The sequence below is a fragment of the Thamnophis elegans genome, chromosome Z (genome assembly GCF_009769535.1).
Source record: "Thamnophis elegans isolate rThaEle1 chromosome Z, rThaEle1.pri, whole genome shotgun sequence".
In the NCBI taxonomy this organism is placed as follows: domain Eukaryota; kingdom Metazoa; phylum Chordata; class Lepidosauria; order Squamata; family Colubridae; genus Thamnophis; species Thamnophis elegans.
Genome location: NC_045558.1, coordinates 87,580,372 through 87,605,649, shown reverse-complemented (window position 1 = coordinate 87,605,649; position 25,278 = coordinate 87,580,372). Strand labels below are relative to the sequence as shown.

Here is a 25,278-nt window from a genome sequence, read left to right as displayed (position 1 = left end):
GTTGGCGCGCTTTTGTTGGGCGCATTTGACAGGTCACGATTCTAGGCATAGAATCAACATTTCATTTGCACCTGACCAATTTAGGTTGGCGTAGTATGGGCCAGTCACTTTTTCTCAGCCCAAGGAAGGAGGACATTTTTGAAAAATGTGGCCAAGAAAAACTGCAAGATTTGTCCTGGTAGTCTTCAAAAATGTCTTCATGAGTGGATGGAAGAAGCCCCCCCTCCCCCGTATAATTAATTTTTATAAATGACTAAGTAGCAAAATGCTATGGTGCAATTAACACAGCACTGCAGCTGACAGAATAATTGATATTACTATACTCATGGGAGCTTGCCAGAGAAGTTTGGAAGACCTCATAATTGATTCTGACGTATACTACTCAATCTGAATTGTTTATGGTCAGATGGCTGGCAAAATTTCCTACAGATCACACTGAGATGATTGTTCTCAATAGAGGTGGAGATAGCATCTAGGAATGGTTAACACTGTCCTGTCTCCGAAGTGAGGCGTGGGAGGAGTCACAAATGGGTATTAACACAGCACTTTTGCCCTGGAGACTGAGGTAAATCTTGAGGCCACACCTCTGTTCCTCCTCTGACCTCCCAGATTAACTCCAGATTAATCCCAGTCTTCACTTCGAAGACTTTAAGGTTTTCGTACAGGAATTTTTTTAGGTTTTTACCTTCGGATTGCTTTACCTCTCCTCAGCTGTGCTCAGCACTGCTAGCTTTTAAAGCCTCGCCGCTTGCTAGCGCGAGCCCCAGGTGGCCTGACGGTCGCGTAAAGGGGAGGAAGGCTCTGTGCCACGTAGTTCGCATTGGACGGCAGCCCGCCTTCCAGGAGGCCTTTGCAGAACATTGTAGGACTGAGGACCCAGCAAGGATCATCCTCCAACGTTCCCGAGTTTCGGAGGAGATCGGGTCGTAGATCGGCGGCCGCCATCTTAGTACTTCCGGCATCTTAGAGCATGTGAGTGAGCGCGTGACCGGCGTTCCTTCTACGGATGCTGAAAGCGCTCAGAAGACACCGCCAAAGCCAGAAGAGGCTTCAATGGCCTAAACTCCGCCGGCAATCCGGGGAGAGCTCAAAGTTCGATGATGGGCCGGCAGTTGGACCGCGGATTGGCGGCAGAGATCGGAAGAGTGCGGAGCCTTGAAGAGGCAACGCGCACAACAAGCGTGGCCGGCAAGGAGAGAGGAGGTGGTGAACAGTGTAACCATGAGTACTATGGTGGAGGCGGTGAGGAGCGGGGGTGCAGGGCCTAGATCTCCAGGGGACTTGGACCCGGGCGAGGGGACCACAAGGTAGGTTCCCCCAGTCACCAGAGGGAGGTCCCCCACCAAGAGAAGCACCCCCAGGCCCCCTAGGAAGGAGACCTCTAGTAAGGAGGTTCGGGTTACCAGGCCCTCTAAGAGAAGGTTCAAGGCCACTATCAGCCCCTCTCCTTCCAGATCTCGTTCCCCCCCCAGGCTCCCTGTTCTGGAAGAGGCCTGGGTTGTATCCCCAGGATCCCCAAGGGGCTCAGGCAGAGGGCGCAGTTCCCTATCGCCCCCTCCTTTCACCTACCCATCCATCGGAGGCTAGTGGAGACCCCTTTGGGCGCAGGGCACCCAGTCCTTCCAGGCACCTGCTGGCACCTCAATTCCCAAACCCAAGAGAATTCTTACAACCCCCAGAGTTGCACCCCTCTCTCCCAGAGCTGCCTGATAGCTTCCAGGAGGTCTTAGCTAGGGCCATAGCCTAGGGGATTGCTCCTGGAATGAAACACCAGTCGCAGGATTCCAGGAGTAGGTCTTTCTGGGACCACCCCAGGGATCATCAGGATCGTCCCAGGTCTTCTGCTCCCAGAGAACCCAGGTCACCCTCCCCCTCCACTGCCAGTGAGGCCTCAGAGCTAGAGGAGGGAGAGTTGAAGGAGGTGGGGTTTTCTGAGGATGAGGACGCCCAGGCCCCTGAGGCGCCCAATGTCACTGGGCTGTTTCCCCCCTCCTTGTTTAGCTCCTTATTGCATAAGGCCAGAGCCACGGCAGACTTGGACACTCCCCCAGAGTCCAGTCCTGCGACTGCCACCCCCGGCACAAGCGGGGGGAACAAGGAGGGGCCCTTCCACAGGCCCCAGGTGGAGAAGGAGGAGATTCCCACTCCAGAGATGTTCTTAGAGGTGCTTAGGTCCAAGTGGGTTAAGCCAGGGTCCTTTCCCAACCCAGGGGGCAATGAACATAGATTTTTATAATCTAAATTCTACCTTCGCCCAAGCTCTGCAGGCCATGCCTCCATCCTGTTACTCCTTGACCTCTCGGCGGCTTTCGATACCATCGACCTTGGTATCCTTCTGCGACGACTGCGGGAGGTGGGGGTGGGAGGCACTGTCCTACGGTGGTTCTCCTCTTACCTCTCGGACAGGTTGCAGTCGGTGTTAGTCGGAGGGCAGAGATCGACCCCTAGGCCCCTAATGTATGGGGTGCCGCAGGGTTCGGTCCTGTCCCCCCTTCTTTTTAATATCTACATGAAACCGCTGGGAGAGATCATCCGATGGCACGGGATAAAATACCACCAATATGCGGACGATACACAGCTGTATCTGTCCGCCCCGTGCCAACTCAATGAAGCGATGGACGTGATGAGCCAGGGCCTTGAAGCTGTTAGAGACTGGATGGGGGTTAACAAGCTTGTACTCAATCCAGATAAAACCGAGTGGCTGCTGTGCTTCCCTCCCACTAATTGGTCAAGTCCCCTCAGGGAAAAGGGCGGCATACAAATAAAGTATACAAATACAAATACCCTCAGTGGACACTCCAGTCGCTAGCCTGGCTTCAGCTTCGGTGGTGACTGGAGACGTAGCCAACTGTCTCAAGGCAGAGGACAAGAAAGTGGAGATGGTAATGCGTAAGTCCTTTCAGGCAATAACCTGGGCTATTAAGGCAGCCGCGACTGCCTCCTTTTTTAATAGGTCCACAGTGCTATAGTTGGAACAGTTAAGAGACAGGACCCTGGCCACGGAAGTACGACTGTTGCAGGACATCTCCAAGGTGCTGGCAGCCACCCAGTTTTCGGCGGATGCCACACTGGACGCAGTTAAGTATTCCTTGCGAGCTTTGTCGTCCTCTGTAGCATCCAGGCGCTTATTGTGGCTGCGCCACTGGCAGGCAGAATCCCGTGCAAAGTGGCACCTGGCAGGAGTTGACTACACCAGGGACAAACTGTTCGGTTCTTCGCTGGATCCCATTCTGGTGGAGGACAAGAATAAGCATAAGGTCTTCCCGGCCAGACGTCAGAACACCGACAGGCTTCTTATCCCAGGGGAGCATCTTACCACCCACCTGAGTTGGACTTCCAGAATCAGAGGTACCAGGCACCCAGGTTTCCCAGACAGGGAGATAGGCAGTTCCCAAGGGACAAATTTAGAGGCCAGCAGCAGAGCAAGCGGCCCTTTCAAGGAGGGGGCAGCTGACCTTTCCACAGGTTCAAGTGATCCGGTCCTGGATCACCCCATCGGTGGTCGCCTCTCCTTATTTGCGGATGCATTGGATCACATTGGATGAGTGGGTCCTCCAGACTGTTAGGCTTGGGCTTCAGCCCCCGAATAGATTCCGCACCTTTACCTCCTCTAAAGATCCAGCCAAGCGGGCCTTCTGGCTAAGGCCATCAAACACCTGCTAGACATCAAGGCAGTAGAAATGATACCAGAGGGGGAGAGGGGTTTGGGATTTTATTCTAACCTGTTTCTGGTCTCCAAAAGTTCAGGGGGGTGGAGAGCCATTTTGGACCTCAAGCTGCTCAATTCCAGAGTGGTCTACCGTAGGTTCAAGATGGCCTCTCTCAAATCCATCCTAGAGAACATCCAACAGGGAGACTTCCTGGCCTCCATCGACCTCACGGAGGCCTACCTACACATCAGAATCGCCCCCAAACACCATAGGTTCCTCAGGTTTTCCCACGAGGGCAATCACTTCCAGTATAGGGCCTTCCCTTTGGGCTGGCGTCAGCCCCCAGGCTGGCCGCGGCCGCGGGTCACCTTCATTCCTTTCTGGTCTGGCTCCATTGCTATCTGGATGACATCCTCATCCTAGCCAGGTCCCCAGCTACTGCTGTGCAGAACCTGAGCTTCACTATTGACACTCTAAAGTCCCTGGGGTTCTCGATCAACCTCGAGAAGAGCCAACTAGTCCCCTCTGCCAGACTCCAACACCTAGGACCATCATAGATTCAGTGTCTGGAGAGGTCTTCCTCTCCTGGGAGCGAAGGGACAGCATTGTTCAGCTGGTTAAGGAGTTACGCTCTGTTCCTGTAGTTCTGCTTTCCAGGCTCCTCGGGAAAGTCATTTCTTGCATAGGGATCGTTCCTTGGGCCCGTGTCCATGCCAGGGAGCTCCAGTGGTTCCTGCTTCCGCACCAGAGAGCCGGGACAAGCGACGCCAGCTTCAAGGTTCAGGTGTCACCCCAGGTGCTTCTCTCGCTTTGTTGGTGGATGACCCCAGCTCTAGACAAGGGGTCACTCTTCAGGGAGTCAGCAAGGAAGGTGCTCATGACAGATGCAAGCCTGTTCGGCTGAGGAGCGCATCTAGAATCCCAGATGGCCCAGGGACGCTGGACTCCAACAGTCCTGCACAACAACATCAACTGGCTGGAGCTCAGAGCCATCCATCTGGCTCTATGCCACTTCATGACTACAGTGACCAACTACTGCATCCTGGTTTTAACGGATAACATGGCAGCCAAGGCCCACATGAACAAGCAAGGGGGCACCCATTCCAAGGCCTTGCGCAACGAGGCCCTCCAGTTGGGGAACTGGGGAGAAAGGAACCTTGGATCGGTTAGAGGGGAACACATCTCCGGGATAGAGAACCAACAGGTGGACTGGCTCAGCAGGGAGACAGTCGACAATAGAGAGTGGCAACTCCACCCCACCATCTTCCAACAGATCTGCAAGAGGTTCAGACGCCCGGCAGTGGTCTTCCAGTGAACGCCCAGCTGCCAAGCTTCATATTGAGGTTCCCGTCCAGAGGTCCCATGGACACAGATGCCCTTTGCTTCAGTTGGCCACTGGCCTCCTCTATGCCTTTCCTCCCCTTCCCCTCATTTCCGGGGTTCTGAGGAAGTTAGTGACAGAGAGCAGAGATGGTTTTGGTGGCCCTGTTCTGGCCACGTCATCCTTGGCTAGCAGACCTGCTGCCACCTCAGCAGCCTGGACCACTAAGACTCCCATCGAGGAGATCTGCAGGGCTGCCGCCTGGTCCTCTCCCTCGCCTTTCATCACGCACTACCGGCTAGACCCTTACGCCTCCGCAGAGGCAGCCTTCGGAAGGAGGGTTCTTCAGGGAGTCCTCGATTCTCGGAGCGGCTCAGGCCCATTAATCCCTCCCAAGGACATCTAGCTTTGGTATGTCCCATTTGTGACTCTTCCCATGCCTCACTTCAGAGACTGTCAGTTGGTCTTACCTGAACTGCATGTCTCTAAGATGGCGTGGAAGTAGTCACTTCTTCCCCATTAGGGCGCTCTGCGCTAGGGGCCTGAGTTAGAGTCGTTCCTGCTCTACCTAGGCTGCCAGTAGGTGGAGACTATCCTGTCTTTCTTCTGAGAGGAAAACCTGGACCGCCACCATGTCAATCCAAGCCCCATGGTGCAAGATATGTGTGGTGGGTGTAAAGTGACTCTTGGTGTGGTTGTCAGAGAACCCATGGGATTGGAGCATCTGAAGAGTGATGTTGAGGTCCCTTGTGGCCCCCTCCACAGAGTATGACATTAACAATATATATAAAGCCTCTAAGACTTCTAAATCCTCCAACAAGAACTCTGAACCAAAGAAGGCCTCCAAGCCTGGGGGAAAGGAGTCTATCCCCCAGGAGAAGCCTGGTTCTCCCCCTCCACTCTTTTGTCTCTAGGGAAGAGTGTGGTTCCCTTAGCAGCGCCAGGCCAGACCACTGCTCCCCACTTCAATTAGACACTGGCCCCGACCTGTTTAGCCCAATGGCCCTATGGCCCCACGTCCGCTGGGCAGACATGTTGAAGCCACCTTTACACCCATGACTGCTGGCCTCCACCCTGAATATACAATGCCTGTCATGCTTACCTTGCCTCCTGATTACCAGTCTATCATTGCGGAGGCATTAAGCAGGGGATTGCAGCCGGTTTGCAACAATAGTGTATTCCTGCTAGTCCCCTACCGCCCCCCCCCCCCCCCAGGTGCACACCATTAGGGAGACGACCTCAGACCTGGAAAGGGAGCAGTCGCCCCAGCAATCTCACCGCAGCCGTTCTCCTGCTTCAAAAGAAGGGGAGATTAGGAAGGCCGAGTTATCGGATGAGGAAGGACAAGCTGGTCACAGTAGGGCTATTTCCACTGGCTCTTTTCAAGCCACTGTTGTCCAAAGCCAAAACTGCAGCCGAGATGGGTGGACAGGTGCAGACCCCCACTGCGCCCGGGGCATCCACATCAGCCTCTACATAGTTTACTGAACATAAATTGGAGGCAGATACCATCCCTGCCCCCAGTTATTCGTAGACACTGTTCAAAGACAGTGGCCTACACTGACGTCCGGCCCAGCTCCTTCCAGTTCTGATAGGCGCTATTACAATGTGGCGGATGGGCTTGATAAACTGTTACCTTGGCCTGTGGTGAATGCCCCTATTTCGGCCCTACATTCAAGCACTTCGTTTCCCGGATCCCAGGAGGAGGTCCTCAAACCAGAAGATAAAAAAGCAGACCAGACCCCCCAGCGGCTGCTTGGGTGGTCCAGGCTTCTGCAGCAGCTTCATTTTTCTCTCGATCTATCCTGTGTTGGCTCCAACAACTGCAGGAGAGAATCCCGGCCAGGGACTCCAGGATCCACCAAGACCTTAATAAAATTGTAGCCACAGTGCAGTTGTCAGCAGATGCCACCCTGAGTGCCACATGTTTTGCCTCCTGGGCCATAGCGTCTTCTGTGCCTTCCTGCTGCCTTCTGTGGTTGCACCAGTGGCAAACAGATCTACGTCACAAGTGTGCCTGGCATCAGAGCCATACAGAGAGGGGGTCCTATTTGGGGAGTCCCTTACACCGCTCCTTATTGAAGGAAAAGATAAGCTTAAGGTGCTATCCACTAATTATAAAAAAGGGTCTTACTGACCTGGGCCCTATCTGAGGCACCAAGGCAACAGGATTATGGGGGCTCATTTAGAGATCAGGTTTATGGTTCCCCTAATTTCAGACCACGGGGGGTTTGGCCAACACCAAAGGCAACAGTCATATCGCCAACAGAGGGGCAATCAGTCCAGACGGCCCTTTCGCGGTGGGGGAACTGGTTCTACCGCAGGCCATGAGCAATCTCACGATCGGTTCCCCATTGGCGGGAGATTATTACATTTCGCAGACCAGTGGGAGACCACCACTTCGGACCGTTGGGTCAATTCCACAGTTAGAGCAGGTTTGGCCCTTGAGTTCCCCTGTGTTTTTTCATTAGGTCCCCAGTTTCTAGCAATAGACAGCAAGGCTGTTGATGACCTTGGCCATCCGGCATCTTTTGGACATTGAGGCTGTCCAGATGGTGCTGGATGACCAGAATAGAACTGAAGGGTTCTATTCAGTGTTGTTTGTTATCCCCAAGTCCTGAGGGGGTTGGAGGGCTATTTTGGATTTGAAACTTCTTAATAAATACTTGAAATACCGAATGTTTAAAATGCATTCCTTGGAATCGATTTTAGAAGGGGTCAGACAAGGGGACTATCTTACCTCCATTGATCTGACTGAGGCATACTTACATATTCCCATTCTCCAGAAACATCATTGTTTCTTACGTTTTTGCTATGATGGTTGCCACTATCAATATAGAGCTTTGCCCTTTGGCCTCTCATCCGCCCCGCGGGCATTTACAAAGGTTTTGGCGGCCTTGACGGCCCATCTAAGATCCGTGCCCATTCGGATCATGTCTTATTTAGATGATATATGTTAATGTCACGCTCTGTGGAGGGGGCCACAAGGGATCTCAACATTACTCTTCGGGTGCTCCAATCCCATGGGTTCTCTGACAACCACACCAAAAGTCACTTTACACCCACCACACATATCTTGCACCTTGGGGCTTGGATTGACATGGTGGCGGTCCAGGTTTTCCTCTCAGAAGAAAGACAGGATAGTCTCCGCCTATGGCAGCCTAGGGAACGACAGGTGTCGCTGGCTACCTTATCTAAGCTACTGGGGAAGATGGTCTCAGCCATTTCTATTGTACTCTGGGCCAGACTGCACTCCAGGGACTTACAGTGGTTCCTCCTTCCTTTCCAAAAGGAACGAAGAAGCACCTCCCTCGCCAGGGTCATCCTACCTAGAGAGGTGAGACAATCCTTAAGCTGGTGGAGGCCACCAGCCATCACAAGAGGGTGCCGCTTTCGGGTGGAGGATAGAGTCACGATCACCACAGACGTGAGTCTTAGAGGTTGAGGTGCTGACCTGGGTGCACATATTGCACAAGACAGGTGGACGGAGAAGGAGGCCGCACTACCCATTAATCTGCTTGAACTTAGAGCCGCCCGTCTTGCCCTCCTACACTTCGTATTTCTCATCAAAGGGAAACATGTCCTCGTTTTAACTGACAACATAACAGCCAAGGCTCATGTTAACAGACAGGGGAGTACCAGATCGAGAGCATTAATGGGAGAGGCTAGCGAGCTAGGGATCTGGGCGGAGAATAACCTCCTTTCCATCACAGCTGAGCACATATCGGGTTAATGTTAGGGCAGACTGGCTCAGCCGTTCTACCCTGGATTAGGCAGAGTGGAGATTGCACCCTTCTGTCTTCCAGAAGATTGTACGACTGTTTGGAGTTCCGGTCATGGACCTGTTCTCCTCTCCAGCCAATGCTCAGCTGCCTCAGTTCCTCACGTGATTTCCCGCAACAGGTGCAGAGGGGACGGACGCCCTTTGCTGACCCTGGCCTCAGGGCCTACTATACGTCTTCCCACCGCTTCCGCTATTACTTAATGTCGTGTGCAAGATCTCGTCCAAGGCGGAGATCATTCTTGTGGCCCCGCATTAACCACGACAGCCATGGTGCAGATCTTCAGGCATTGTCTGTGGAGAGGCCCTGGACAATTCCGATGGACAGGTTATACCTCAGCCAGGGATCGCTGAAGCACCCAGATCTCTGGTGGCTCCAGTTGACCACCTGGCAATTGAGCAGGACTGTCTGAGCCTTGACAGCTTTTCGCCTAGAGTAATAGACACACTACAGGCATCCAAACGGCCCTCTATGGACCTCATTTACAATGCCATCTGGAGAATCTTCTGCACTTGGTGTTCTGAAAGGGAAATAGTACCTATCTCTTTGTCGGTTCCCCAAGTCCTGGAATTCCTACAGGATGGTCTGGACAAAGGGTTGTCACCCAATACACTTAGGAGACAGATGGCGGCCCTGGCCACCCTATTGTCTTGGGGAGGAGGACAATCATTGTCACATCATCCAGTGGTTCAGAGGTTCTTGAAGGGGGCTTCCAACCTTAAGCCACCTGTGGTACATAGATACCCCACGTGGGATTTAACTAAGGTTCTCACTGCACTCACCAAAGAACTATTTGAACCCATACAAGCAATTCCATTGCAATATCTCACTTTGAAAGTTTCATTCTTAGTGGCGATCACCTCCGCGCGGAGGATTTCTGAGATCCAGGCCCTGTCTGTTAAGGAGGAATTGTGTACATTTCATGGGGACAGTGTAGTGCTAAGGCTGGATCCATCGTTTCAACCTAAGGTTAGCACATGGTTCCATCGTTCACAAGAGATTGTGTTGCCGGAATTCTGTCCATCGCCGTCTAGAGTATTAGAAGAGCAATGGCATATTCTGGATGTCCGGTGTGCCTTGCAGATATATATTCACAGGACGGCAGATTTCAGGAAGACAGAACATCTATTTGTTTCGTTCCAATCATCATCCCTGGGGCAGAAAGTGTTGGTCACTACCATAGACAGGTGGATGAGATGTTGCATTGCATTGACCTACTCTTCAAATCAAGAGCAGATCCCTCAAGGGATTACGGCCCACTCAACCAGGAGTTCGGCCACCACCACAGCGTGGAATACGCAAGCTTCCCTGGATGAAATCTGCAGGGCAGCTGCTTGGGCATTCCCTTCACCCTTTATTTATAATTATAGGCTAAACAAATTTGCCTTGGCAGAGGCGGCCTTTGGCCGTAGAGTTCTACAAGCAGTACATGGTGACAGGTAGTCCGGCAGTCTCCTCCCTCCCAATAGGGACTAACTTGGGTATGTCCCATTCCTGGATGCTATCTTCACCTCTATTGAGAAAGGATGTTGGTACTTACCTGATATGCCTCTTCTAATAGAGTGGAGATAGCATCCAGCCCCGCCCTGAGGGGAGATGGGACCTTTGAAGTTTAAAATAATGACAGCTGGTTACTGTGTATGGTTTTTTGCATTGTATTTTATGCTTGAACATTGCATGTGTTGGTTTATTAAATTACTGAATTTCGGATAACACCTTGAGTCTGTTGTTTTTTCTTCTCTGAAAGCTGGGTGGAGTCACTCAGAGGGGCGGGTTATATAGCTTGTTAATTAGTAATCAGACTCAGACCAATAGGAGAAAGGACAATGTTAGCCATTCCTGGATGCCATTTCCACTCTATTAGAAGAGGCGTATCAGGTAAGTACCAACGCCCTTTCTGAACTTGCTGAAAGTAGGGGCAGCCAAATATTTGCGTTCATCATTGAACATGATGATCTAGTGCAGGACAGTTACCAGCATTTCATATATATAGATTTAGAGATGCATCTGATGGTTTTGCAAGAACAAGTATAAATAGAGAGATCCATAGTCTAGAAGAAGTCACTGAAGAGTTTGTCCATACATATCAGATATTCAATTATTTGCCAGAGATGTGGATAGAATTATTTGACTCTGATTGAGCCAATTTTGAGAATGACTTGCTGACAAGCTAAGATACTCTAAATTGGTGAGAATTCTTCCTAAATAATTTGGAAGAGTTTAAGCATGGAAGAAATGGCAATGGAAGAGGGTTTTACAGCTACCCTCTGCCATTGCCCCTCCCTTCCCGTGGCCTCAGAATTCAGCACTGAAGAAGCTCTGTAATGAGAACAGTGAAGAGATCATTGCCCAAGAAGAGAAACAGAGGAGATCTTGGTTAAGGTTTCTACTGTGGTATTCTGGGATGTCCACTTAGAACTTGCACCATTAAAGTTCATGCTTCTTAATCAGCTGTGAAATGCTGCACTTTTGGACCTGTCAGCTGTTTAACAAACAAATGCCTGAGTTACTCAAGAGAAGTAAGACTTCTCCCAAGAGCTTAGCAAGGGGCCACTCCGATAGTTAAGCAGCTGACAGCAGGAAAGTATATTTTACTGTTTCTCTTACTTATTTAAAGTATTCTGGTTGAGAAATACAACTCTTAGTCCTAATAATCTTGACAGCCAAAGCCAATTTTACAAATGAGGCTACAGTGCAAAGATTTGATTTCTTTACACTGATACTGGAAAAACAAAAGCTGGTAGAAATGATTGATAGGCAAACACCAAGCCTGTTTGTGTATTACAATGCATACACCTTTATAAAGAATCACATACTGTAGTATTCTTACCACTCTATTGTTATTGCTTCTTTCTTTGTTCCTGTGGTGGAACTGATTAGCTGCAAATAACGCAGATGTACATAGGGAGAAAAGTACAGTTTCTTTTTTCTTTCCAAAGTACAAATAGTACGATTTGTAGTCTTTCTGTTTTTATGCTTCATATTTGCCTGGTCAACTCGCAAACTCCATTTCATTGCCAAAAAAACCCTTGGATTTTGTAGTTGTGCTTGAGAACAAAGAAACAACTGTGTTGCCATCAATTTGAAGTCAAGCCCAATTTCTGGCTAAAAAGCAACATTTGTATCCACTTTAAAAGAATTTCTGGGTGACAATTTGAAGAAATGTTTTGTTTTGAATCCCCAGTATTTGCATTCACATTGTTCATCTCTTAGGGAGTGTTAGAATTGTGCCTGGCTATAGACTTTAACTCATAAGACCATTAGGATCCTCACCCATTGTCTCTTATTCCAGATTTTCTAGATTATGCTCAGATGGCATGCATTTTCACAAAGTTAATCTATAATTTGATCAAAATGAAAGAAGTATGTGAATAATTAATTGCATTTTATATAAGATATGGCAAGTTTAAATAAACAACTGTGGCTTGGTGAATTGCAGAATAGTTTTTTCCAGATGGATGGGTAAGTTGGACAAGTATACATGGATAACATACCGATCTTTTCAAGAGCTTAAATACATTCTGTAAACACAAACCTTTTACTATATTGGGAAAAAATGACATTTGATCTACCCCAACGGTCTCTTTAGCTTACTAGGTCTCTACAGAAGGAATTCAAATGGCCCTGCAAAAGTGCAATTTATAGTTTCATGTAAAAAAGCTAAAAATATAACAGACGCATAGCATTTTCCAAGCACTACTAATTTTTAATAGATCTATTTTTAATTTTGCAACTAGATAATACTGCTAATAATACTGCTAATTTTAAAGAAAAGATGAAGGTTTACTTGAGCAAGCAATATTTCAGAAACCAACCATCGTTTTTACAACTGTTATTCAAGCATCCAAGTCCTCTTGTCAATTCGTGGTCTAAACAGATGCATCAAACATTGCATTTCACACCATTGTCCTCCAAGCAGAGAATGGGGGAAGAGAAGGGGATGAATCTTCTGCCATTTGAAATTTACTCCAGGTTGCTTTTACCAGCTGAATGAAACTGTAACTTTTTTGGTCAGAGTTGCTTGCAAGGAAGATAGCATTTTAGCATTGGAGGCATTCCTAGAAGGCATTCAGAATAATTACAGATTAATTTAGAAATTCTGTGGAATACAGTTTCACACCTTGACAAATCAGGTGGGCACACATTTTTTTTCTGTTTCAATTTTATATCACTTATTTTTTTCAGTTCACCAATAATATCTTATCATGTAAATCTGTATACAAACTTCCCTACTCCTCTATCCTTACCATAATACTGCAGCCTCTCCCCAGGATTTAGACTTTCCTGAAAGATTAGGAACAGGGAGTCAAATGACAGACTTAGTAAATTGGATCACAGTGTAACAAAGAGGCTATCACTTGTGCCGACAGAGGAGGCATGCTGCAGGTCCCTTCAACCCAATTATTCCAGCAGGTGGGGTTCAGGAGGAGGGCCTTCTCTGCTTCTGCCCTCTGGAACATCTTGCCCCCAAATGTGAGCTTGGCCCCAACCCTACCTTTTTATAAGGGTCTATAGATATGACTGTGCCAGTCAACTTGGGGCCCCAGTGCAGAAAGAGTACAAGTGAAGATGGTTGAGTAGTAACTGTTATAACAGATTGTTTGGTAATTATCAACCCTTTTATCAGTGTTACACATTTTTTAAGGCATTCTGGTCATATCCTAGGGAATGCATGTGTTTGTGGTTTTGTTCAATTTTTCATCCGTGCTTCATTGTCAGTTTGCTATGGTTTTCATTTCATTGAGGTTCCCAGCATTTCTCAACATTTTATGATGTACTGTGACATCTCACTGGCTATGCCAGCTAAGCTATCACTGCTGACTCACTGAGTCATGCCATCTTATTACAGGTTGGACTCAGTCTTTTCACCAAGAGGGCTGGCTTTGGACCAATTTTTTCAGAAGAAGGTTGCTGCTATTGTTGAGGATTGGACTGGTGTTGGATGCTACTGAATACTTAGGATGAGCTTTTAAGGGAACTGGGAGGCTACTGCAGACATCTCTGATTGTTGCGGCTTCTATTTTAACATTTCTGCTGCTTGATGACTTGCCACTGCCTGGTTTTTTTCTTCATTGCTGATGTTTTGTGGGATGCTGGATCTTTGGGGGAAGGGCAACAATAGGCTACTTTGGATGCCCTCCCCCTGTGAGGGGTTATTTTGCTTGCCCCTGGGCAGGAATGAAGAAGTAGCATTGCTTCATTCTTCTTTTTAAAAAATGCCTTGGTTTTAAATGTGAATGAATGGTTGCCTCCTAGATAAAAACTATGTGAGGAATTAATTGGTGGTTGTTGCAGGGGAACCATCTTGCAGTGGGTAACAGCAGTAGAGGAGGGAGCCTTCGGCCTTTATGTGTTGTTGCTACTTAATGATGTCAGGTCAGTCTGCAATAAAGCCTCCTTTATTCATAATTTAATCAATGGTGAGAGAGTCATTCTGGCATGCATTTCCAACACCTAGCTGGGCTCAGAAGGGGGAGGGGTTTGCTCTTTTGGAATTGAGCCCAGGTGGTTTTGAATGTGGTATCAGCCAAGACTCTGGAGCAGGAATTGCAGTGTGGCAGATGTCATCCTGGAGTCCCTTATGATCTCCACTGCATGAGAGGTTTCTGGATGTGAGACACTGTTCATTAAATTGGACTTAAAGCTAAGCTTGGTCAGTTAGGTTACTACAGTTGCACATTTCAGTACTGAATGCTCTTTTCTGGTTAAATGGAAATGGAACATTGGTAGTTTCTTGATGGTTAGTCTCTTATATTAATTAAAAACTTGGAATTGGCTTTTAGAGGCAATACTAGCTGTCCTGCCAAAGAACAAGTTTCATACAGTAGTCATGCACCAACATCTGATTTTTCTGCATCTGTTTGAATCTTCCAAAGTGATAATCAGGCAAAAAAAGCACCCCCTTTTTAATATATATAATACCATGATATCGTAAGTGTCTGAATACAGCAAAGAAATATGTTACATCTTTTATTGTAATACTGAATAGGTAACCATTTTTATAGGTATCCCAAGAAGCTGGTGCAGACATATTCTGTCTTCCCCAACCAGGATGAGATGAGTGATGTAGTGGTGCAGCCGTATAACTCTCTCTTGACACTCAAACGGCTGACAGAGAATGCTGATTGTGTGGTAAGAAATATTGATAGAAAAGGCCAGTACTTCCCTCTGACAAAGAAAGGACATTCCCTTCACCTAGTTATAGCACCTGGAGCATATCATCATACACCTAAACATAAGTACATTATAATAGAATGATTTTTTTTGCTAAGCAAGCATTGTTTACGTAGGCTTTCTTTTCTTATGTGGCTAAAGTTGGCATAACATGAGGTGCTTACCACCCAAGATCTCGTTGCTAGTTCCTGTTCTATTTCCTATTGATTCTGTTTGGTAAAATAAATTTTCTGTGAAGCAAGTTTGACTCCTGGTGGAATGTCCATATAGTTTTTGGCAATAAGATATGGAAGTGGTTTGAAATCACATTCTGGCTAAGTATTTTATTAGATTATTATTTAAGCATACAGATTATTATTTAAGCATACAGTATTTTATTAGATTATTATTTAAGCATATAGCTACAAAAGAAATTGCATAAGTTGATGCTTTTCATGAAATTTAATTTTTCCTTTGATCAATGATAGTGTGAGAATTTTCTTCAGCTAAAAAATCAACGGCAAAGAACGCTGATACATTCTTAATTTAGGGATTAATTTGATAGCTGTATTTAGATTTTCCCTTTTATGTTATTTTTGTCTATAGAAGTGTTATTCTGGATAGAAAAACTTAACAGATATTTAAATCTTTGCTCCTCTTTAAAATAATAATTATTTATATCAATTTTCTCTTTCTTCCTTTTATCTGTGATTTAATTTTCTTTTAAATATTATTTATTCATTTTATTTGTTTGGTAAACCTCACAATTCTACTTAGCATGAAAAGTGTGCCCTCTTATCTTTTTGGTCTAATAATGCTTAAACCAATTTTCTTTTTTAACAGGTGGTTCTAGATAATACAGCTCTGAATCGTATTGCTACTGACAGGTTGCACATCCCAAATCCCACCTTTTCCCAAATCAACCAGCTGGTAAGCACCTATGGGGGCTTCCTCAGGCTTCTGAAAAAGAAAGATTAGGATCTGAATCATGCACAAGACTATTTTCATAAGGTAGTCAGAGTTGAACAGAGATATGAAGATGATAGGAAGAAATTCTGAAGTGAACATTATTTAATTCTCTAGGCATCAATGCCTTGGTTTTCTATATTTTAAAACTGGAACACTCTGAAGAAGACTGTACATACATTTAAAACAAAAAAGTTGAGCTTTGAAATGTAGAATAGGTGACATTCTTGTCTTAAAATTATGGGAAGCTCACTTTTTGTCAACAGTAAGCTATTCTAAAATGCTGACTCTTGGTTTTCCCAGTTTCTTTTTATATTTCAGTGTTGAGGATAATTTTTACACCATTTATAGATGACACTGTTCATGACAGTTTCCAGGTTGTTTTAGTATTGCTGTACATACAACACACCTCTATATCTAAGAAATGCTATATGTGATCAGATAATTAACTGATTCTCCTATGTACAATCCCAGCTTATTAACCATAATAATTTGTAAGAAGAGCTAGCAAATACAAATATAGTGGTTGTACCATAACTGTTTACCATTTTGAAAATTTTCATCGTTTGAAATATGAGAAGTACAACTCCTGAACATACTTCTGAACAACCCTGGAAATTTTGGGGTACATTTTTCAGGATGTTAGAAACTACAACTGTCTCCTTGATTTCTTGGGAGGATGTCCTGAAACTTTTGTCTTTTCTGTGTAGGTCTCTACTATAATGTCTGCCAGTACCACCACATTGCGCTACCCTGGTTATATGAACAATGATTTGATTGGGCTGATTGCCTCTCTTATTCCCACGCCTAGGTTGCACTTCCTTATCACAGGATATACACCTCTCACCACTGACCAGGCTGTAAGTGATTTGACTTTAAATCAAGATCTGGGAGTCTTCATACTTCATTACAGATTTTCACATTGTATTTTCTGTGATACATTCAGATGATATGAGATTGGATAGAAATGATGTCTGGACAATTTCCTTGTTAAAAGGATGGCCAAAGATTAGATTCACCTGTCAGACCATGCTTTGCTTAACAGTAATTATTGAATGAAACACAATAATTGCCATAAATTAGGGATTATAAACCCATAGTTACATACATCCCAACAGCACTGTATTTTTATCCTTGCAACCTAAACAAACAGGCTAATACATTAGGGAGTACCTTTTTCTGTTCTTTTAATATTTTGATGGGCTTAAGAAAAAGAGTGTGGGCCTTAAATATTGTAGAAGACTGCGTATCTATAGCTTCCTGAATATCCTTCAAATCAAATGTTACCTACTCAGTAATGTCCCAGTGTGATTATTCTTCTCCATTGAAAGTTTCAGGGTGGGCACAAAGAAAAATAACCTTGATTTGAAAGTACAGTGATTAGTTTTACACAGCATATTAAGGTTTTCAAGCAAAGCTATAGTACTTTGATATTGTTTGAATTGGCCATACTGCCCTACATGCAGTTGTGATGAAATTACCAGTACTAGTAATAAAAGTATGAGCTCTCCTGCAGCCATGTTCCCAGAATGCTAAACAGCTATCTTCATTTTTGCTTTTTTCAACAAGCAACGGGACAGGATGCCGAGGGGCAGATTGCAAGGGTTAATGATTCAAAGGGTATCAGTTGCATGGTGTTTTGTGTTGTGGGGTGCACAAGATTTTTGCTGTGCATTTTTCTCTTCTCACCATTTTTTCTCTTCCTTTTGGAGATGGGATGCTCTTACATTATTTGTTTGCTTTTCTAAATGTGATTATATACTTTGTCAAAAATAGCCACATTTCTCTTTTTTTCCTGTTGCTTACTATTTAAGGAAACAAATAGTATATAGAACGAATTACAATTTTCTAGATTCAGGAAAAGTCATCTTCTATAAGTGGTGTGCGATTCTGTAATTTGGCCTAAGTTTGGGGTTGGAACAAATGTTTCATAGCTTTAATGCATGAAACCTGGCCATGGGCCTCTGCATAAATTGTCTTCAAATGAAGAATCCTCCCAAGCTCTGTCTGTACTTTTTTTTGTGTGTGTGTTCAAAGACAATCTTCAGTTCTTCCACCAAATAATATATACTTCTGCCTTATTTTGCCCATAGGTGGCCAGTGTGAGGAAAACAACCGTTCTTGATGTCATGCGTCGGTTATTGCAACCTAAAAATGTGATGGTATCCATGGGCCGTGATAGGCAGACAAACCATTGTTACATTGCCATCCTTAACATCATCCAAGGGGAAGTGGATCCAACCCAGGTCAATAGCTTGAGAAACATTGTGCAATTGTTTTAGTTGTATTATTAAGGCCTATCACTTCTGATAATAGCAATGATGAAATAATTATACTTTTTAATGTCAAATCATGTATAATGTACAAGTGTGGCAGGGATAGGCTGTGATCTTCTGTGTTGATGAATTAGAAATCCTATACATTATTCTTGGTCATGCTCTCAAATTAATGGTACATTGAGTGAACATTTTTACAAGATTACTTTTTTCAATAAGCTTTTCTACTATTGTTACTCCTCATTAAAGTTGAATTATTGTATTCATATACATACTCATAGTTACAAGCTATTTACCCCTCATCAGGTCCATAAAAGCTTACAACGGATCCGAGAGAGGAAACTGGCCAACTTCATTCCTTGGGGCCCTGCCAGCATCCAAGTGGCACTTTCAAGGAAATCTCCATACTTACCATCAGCCCACAGGGTCAGTGGTCTCATGATGGCTAATCATACCAACATTTCTTCGGTAAGTTTGATTGGGACCATTCATGTTGTAATTATTTATTTAGGATCTTAGTATTCTTGTATCTGAGATAATAGCATGGAGATGTGCAGGAGTTCAGATTTTATATTCGAAAGATGCTTTGGAATCAGAGGAGTGGGAATATAGGATACTCTTGTAAAACAATCATGCCGTTTTCCAAGATCTGCATTCGTGGAAAGATATAATTGTAAAACTTTGCAGTCAGACAGAATACCCATTCTTCCATACAAACCAAAACAGTTCTTGGAGGTTGACTTGAAGGTTCTGCACAACTCTTAATTATTTCCATCAATCTACCATTCCAGTCACTTCCCGTTTATATGCGGCTGCTGGAGACTGAGTTGTTTACAGTGGCCCCAATACAGGACAGGACTGAAACAGAACAATTAAACAACTGACAATAGCCATACCATTGCCTCTATTGTTTTGACATCTCACTATTTCACAAGAAACTATATAACATTGGTTCTGTGCCCTTTTTAAAATTAAATTCAGAATTTAGTAGATGATTTCTCACTTTCTCTCACTAATGGCTTTGAGCTAATATATCCATTTTCTAAGTATAGAGTTCATGATTCAGAAATAGTTTACATTGATTCCTTTAGGAGTAAAAAATACAGGTTTAAGAAATGTGACTATGTGAGAGAATATTTTATATCATGAAATTTCTGGTGAATGATTATGGGGGAAATATAGCACACTTTCATTTTTTGTATAGATTGAGAGGGCTATTTGGTAATGTAGCATGGGGTTTCTGATGACTGAATTTACTCAGTCTTTTACTTCTCTGGATTCCCTCCCTGAAAATAAGTCTATTTGATCTACAGGAATTTGTTCTTTAACACCAAGAAAATAAAGGTACTGTATTTTTTGGACTTTAAGAACACCCCCCCCCCCAAAAAAAAATAATGGGTGGAAATGTCTATGCGTCTTATAGAGTGAATATTGTCGAAGGCATACTCACTTGCCAGCCCCCATCCGCCGGCCTTTTCTTCCCAGCAATTTGCCTCCTTGCAGCAAACAGCCTGGTCAGCTTCAATACAGCCTGATTTAGCATGAGCAACTGATTGGTGGTTGAGCTGCCTCCCGGAATACCTCTGATCAGCTGTTCCAGGCTGCAAGGATAACTGGTGCCGCCGTCACCCATCGCTGTTACTATCTATTGCCACCCCTGCATGCCCCATTTTCGGCTTCTGCGTGTCCCGTTTTCAGCCTCCACATGTCCCTTTTTTGGCCTCTGCATGTTCCGTTTATGGCCCGATCCAGATGGTGGGGATTGCTGCCACCGCTTATCACCGTTGCCTGGAACGGGCTGAAAATGGGATGTGTGGAGGCCGAAAACGGGGCATGCGGAGGCTGAAAATGGGATGCAGAGTAACAGTAATGGGCAATGATGCCGCCAATGGGCAGTGGCGATCCCTGCAGCTTGGAACAGCCGATTGGAGGTATTTTGGGAGGTATATCCAACCGCCAATCGTGTTAAATCAGGCTATGCTGAAGCTGACTAGACTGTTTGCTGCAAGGTGGCTAATTGCTGGGAGGCAGAGGCTGGTTTTTTTCTTGTTTTTCTCCGCAAAAGCTAGATGCATCTTATAGTCTGGAGCATCATATAGTCCGAAAAATGCAGTAAATACTAACCATCAGGGACTTGATCCTGGGTGTATTTGCTGATCTAATATTTCAGCAGATATGTGACTGTGCAAATAGGGCTAATTAGACTTCAGAATGCAGCAGTGACTTTTGGTTGGAAAATGCCTTGTCCTTTGTAATCGGATATCATTCCAAATGCTCTGTTCAGTGATCCATCCAGACTGAATATGTTTGTTGTCCTGCTCATTCACATGCACATTTAACAGTGGTTTAGGTTTATTAATATTCATCAGCAATTCCCTTCACTAAAACTCCAGAACTGTCCCAATTAAGTCCAGCCAAAATCAGACCAATGCTAGTCTACAGAGCAATGGCCACAATGAGTCCACAGGACACTTGAAAGTTTCTCAAACAAGACAAATCCTCCAGGCTAAATTAAATCCACAATACAAGAGGATTCACAAGGCAAGAAAAGGATTCACAAGGCACAATCCAAAGTCAAGGCAGGAATTACAATGACCAGGAAACAGGCAGCTAGGGAATGAACATATTTTCCCCATCATTATCTCCGTCTGTGCTAAATAGCCAGCCTCTAGTACAGCCCATCAAAAGGGGCAAGGTTGCCACTGCCTTTTCTCTGCCCTACTTATATTCTTGGATTGGGTGCAGAAGGCAGTTCCTCTTCCTCATCCCTAACCAGCTGCAGCTGCATGCTCTCCCCACCGGAAGCCTAAGGGCTATGCTGCTAAAGCTGTGCTTCAGCCAAATCACTCTCAGACGGCTGCTCACTGGTTCATCCTCCTCCAAACTGACATCTGGGGACGCATGGGGGAGTCATCACAATATGTGAATCTGATACCAGGATTATGTTTATATTTAACTTTCCTTGCTTGGGAGATAGATCTCAGCTGCTTATTTGAAATAGTTACAATGTACTGTTTGGGGGAATGTGCTGAGACAATCTTAACCTACTGCAGTTTAGGAGGCTTAACAATGGCAATAGCTATGTCTCAGATATATTTTGTGGGGCATATGTTTGATCTATAGGGCAAAAGCCTGGTGATATCTTTGATAAGAAGTTATTATAGACGGGAAGCTTAAAATTATTATGCAGTTAGGATCAGATTATCAGCAATGTTTTCTCTACACAGGGGAGGGCAATTGTTGGGATAATGTTCTGGAGAGTGAAGATTTCTAATAGCCATTTTTATACTTTAATTGGTAATCTTATTTGTATTTTGGCTCAACTCTGGAATAGAGAAGCACACATTTTTCTCAATCTTCTGAATTGAAGAAATAATTTGCATAGTCATCTGAGGAACTGAGAATATTAATATGGTTGGAAAATCTATGACAATTTCTTCTTTTGTGATTAAAGAGCATTGTACCTTGATGGTTGCATCATTTCCTTGGAAATCAGTCAGAGAAAACAGCTTCTGTAGCTTAGGACTTTTCAACTGCATTATATTACAGGTTCCATCTATGCATTTAAGCCTCATGAGACTGCTTGGTGATTCTGTTTTAAGCCTTGAATTGAAGTGTGATAAACATGGAGATGACAGTGGGCTGTACTTCCAATTTTCAATTATTCAATTACCACAGTTCTACATCATAGGGAGGGGTAAACAAACGAAATACCATCTTGATAGTTGAAGAAACTGATAGTCAGAATTTATAGCAGTTGGGAGATGTTGTACAACTCATTCTTGATGGATTATATTTCTTTTTTTGAGACTTGTGTAGTAATTTTAACTTTTAATTTGCCAATTGAAAGTCACTTTCCAAAAACAAAAACCTGACCATACTTATTCATATCACAAACTACATTATTCCAAAACTTTGGTGGGACTGTCTTAATGCATTTGGAAACTGATTAGTCAAAAAGTGTTTTGTTTTTACCATCTGAGCTCAAGGTTAACATCAGACCAACAATCAAGTAAACAACACCCCAATCAAGAAACTGCCAAACAAGCAAACAGTCCAACCAAAGAACCTATAAATTACTCCCCACCAATACTGATAGGCAAGCCACCAGGATTTAAACTGACAGCAAATTGCACTCCTTACTAGCTTTGATGATACCCAATTTAGGTAATGCCATGTCTGCAAGAAAACAAGCTGAGATCCATGGGTATTTATCTGGCTAGCGCAGCAATCAGCTTCAGCATGTTATTGTAGCCTGATTCAGCACAAGCAGCTGATTGACGGTTGAATCGGCATCCCAGAATACTGCCAATCAGCTGTTTCAGGCTGCAGGGATAGCCACAGCAGCTGATCGCCGCCTCTGTGTGTCACATTTTTGGCCTCTGCACACCCCATTTTTGGCCTCTGTGTGTTGTATTTTCAGCTAGTTCCAGGCGGCAGGGATCAGCAGTGGCGATCCTGCAAACACCTCTCTGGCAAAATAGAAATAAACCCTAATTTCTCAAAATAAAACTCCAATTGATCTCCCACTGTATGCCTGGCTCTGGCTCTGGCTCTGGCTCTGGCTCGTTCAACCTGCAGAGTGTAGTAATTTCTGATGATGGCACCATTTACTAACTGCATCTTCCTTCTCCCTTTTAAGCAAAATAGCGGCAACCATAGTAAGGAATCCTCTTGCTCTTAGTGTATAATACTTGGAACTGAAAAAAAGCAATCCATTACTTTGTTTCATTGTTCCAGTGAAGGATGCTTGGTATTGTTAGAGGTTTATATGATTACTCTACCCCCTCTCTGTAAAATCCTTCCCTAAGACTTTTTTGACGAGTTGTTCTTTTCATCTAGCTCTTTGAGCGTACCTGCCATCAATATGATAAACTGCGCAAGCGTGAAGCCTTCCTGGAACAGTTCCGAAAAGAAGACATGTTCAAAGATAACTTTGATGAACTTGATGACTCCCGAAAGTTTGTCCAGGAGCTGATTGATGAATACCATGCTGCCACTCGGCCTGACTATATCTCTTGGGGCACTCAGGAACAATAAATTAATTGTTAATGTGATTTAGACTGTATGGAGTATTTTCTTCTTGTAACAACAAATTCTTTTAAATCTGTCAGACTTTCTCTTTCTGTTACTTATATCTTGAAGTAGTTGCAGATCTCTCTCCTTCTGTACTGTTGGGTTTACAACCGTTCATTTACCTTCAACTATTCAAAATTATAAAAGCTTTGAAAAAGTGACTTGTAAATTTTTTCTCTTAGGATCGTTGCAGCATCCCCATGGTCACGTGAGGTATCTGTGAAAACTCAGATACTTGGCAATTGGCATGTATTTATGATGGCTGCAATATCCTGGGGTCATGTGATCACCTTTTGTGACCTGACAAGCAAAGTCAATGGGGAAGCCAAATTCACTTAATAACAGTGTTACTAATATAATGAGTGCAGTGATTCACTTAACAACTGTGGCAAAAAGGTCATAAAATGAGACAAAGCTCCATTAAAAACTCTTTGTTTAGCAATGAAAAATTTGGACTCAGTTCTGATTATGTCAAGGGATACCTATATTGGTGAGCTATTATTAAGCCCAGCTTCCTCCTTTCTAAAAGGATCTGGCTAGATTAATATCAAGCAATATACCAATTTCTTTTCTTTATTTTTAACATTCTTAAAATGCTTTTTCTATGTTAAGCTATGTTCATTTGCACTTGCACTTATTTAAACCTGAGAGACCGCCTCCTGCCATTTACCTCCCAGAGACCCATAAGATTCCACAGACTAGGCCTCCTCCGGATTCCATCTGCCGGTCAATGTCAGCTGGCGACTCCCCGGGGGAGGGCCTTCTCTGTAGCTGCTCTGGCCCTATGGAACGATCTTCCTGTGGAGATCCGGACCCTTACTACCCTTCCGGCCTTCCACAAAGCGACCAAGACCTGGCTGTTCCGGCAGGCCTGGGGCTGTTGATCTTTCCAGCCCCACCCTAAGCTATGAATGTTGTGGAATTTTAATGTTGTTTTTTAATTTTTTGTATGTTCCCCCTTCCTTTTTATCTGTAAGCCGCCCCGAGTCTCTCGAGAGTGGGCGGCATACAAACCCTATAAATAAATAAATAAACATGTTTCTGCTGAGGAAGCCTCAGAGTGGATAATGAAGAGAAATATCTACAAGCATTTCTAAATAATCCAAACCTGTATTTCCTGCATACATTTCTGGCAATTTTGTATTACTCAGCATTTAATCTGCAGATCCATTAGCATATAATAGATGAAGTAAGATTAAAACAGGAAGGGTAAGATAGGCAGGAGAGGCCTGGGTATCTGTTTAGTGATCTATGCCACTAATGAAGAAACATAGTAACTGATAGTGAATCTACTTCTGCAAATAATTGCTTCATTTTGTCACTGATAGGCGGACTTATTTATATTTAAATTTTTCAATCTATCCCTCAATGATGCTTATATATTGCAGATGTTATAAGACATACATGCAGGAAATTACAATTGCCATAATAACCAAGATTTCATATCATTTGAGACAGCTCACTTTATTCTTCTGTTGTTTACCTGCCAGTGATTTTCAATAGTTAATCTGCTCTGCTCCTGTGTCATTAATCCTTCTATTGCCCTTGTCACTTTCAGGTGATCATCTGGTAGTTGGGACCATTTTTAATACTTTTTTTTCTTTCCTTTTTAGAGTTCTGCTTAATTTCCCCTCATCTTTTCTCCTCCCTGAAAGTGGCAAGTAAATGCCCTCATTTGATCCTGTCTTGAGAAGGGAGTTTTATACCAATTCCATATTTCTCCCAGATCTCATTGTAGTCTTGTTAAGAGCCAGAATACCAACAGCTGACAGAAAAACCTAAGGTAGACTGGGTTGGTGGAGGGATATCCTTTTTATGCTTTCCTGCCTAATGGAATGCCAGAAAGAAAAGTATGTGAAGAAGTTTGGGACTCTCCGCAGGATAGTTTTCCAAAAACAGAATGGGACCAGATTTGCTATGAGGGGAGAATCTGGCTAAATAAAGATTAGAAAATAAGCCAAAGCAATTTAATCACTGGAGAAAAACAATCTGGAGAAATTTCAGCCGATACATGATCTATGGGAGAGGCTATTGGGCAGTGCTTCTGAATGTTG

At 44.4% G+C, this 25,278-nt stretch overlaps 1 protein-coding gene across 1 annotated transcript in view; it reads left to right on the top strand.

Moving 5' to 3' along the window:
- Positions 1 to 23,382, top strand: part of TUBG1 (tubulin gamma 1) — a 39,466-nt gene extending 16,084 nt beyond the window's left edge. The window contains exons 6-11 of the mRNA XM_032235221.1: positions 14,759 to 14,885; positions 15,750 to 15,836; positions 16,583 to 16,732; positions 17,966 to 18,118; positions 18,455 to 18,616; positions 22,991 to 23,382. Of these exons, the coding sequence (XP_032091112.1) occupies positions 14,759 to 14,885; positions 15,750 to 15,836; positions 16,583 to 16,732; positions 17,966 to 18,118; positions 18,455 to 18,616; positions 22,991 to 23,188 (877 nt within the window). The 3' untranslated portion in view covers positions 23,189 to 23,382. The remainder of the gene's footprint in view (positions 1 to 14,758; positions 14,886 to 15,749; positions 15,837 to 16,582; positions 16,733 to 17,965; positions 18,119 to 18,454; positions 18,617 to 22,990) is intronic.
- Positions 23,383 to 25,278: the final 1,896 nt, after the last annotated feature.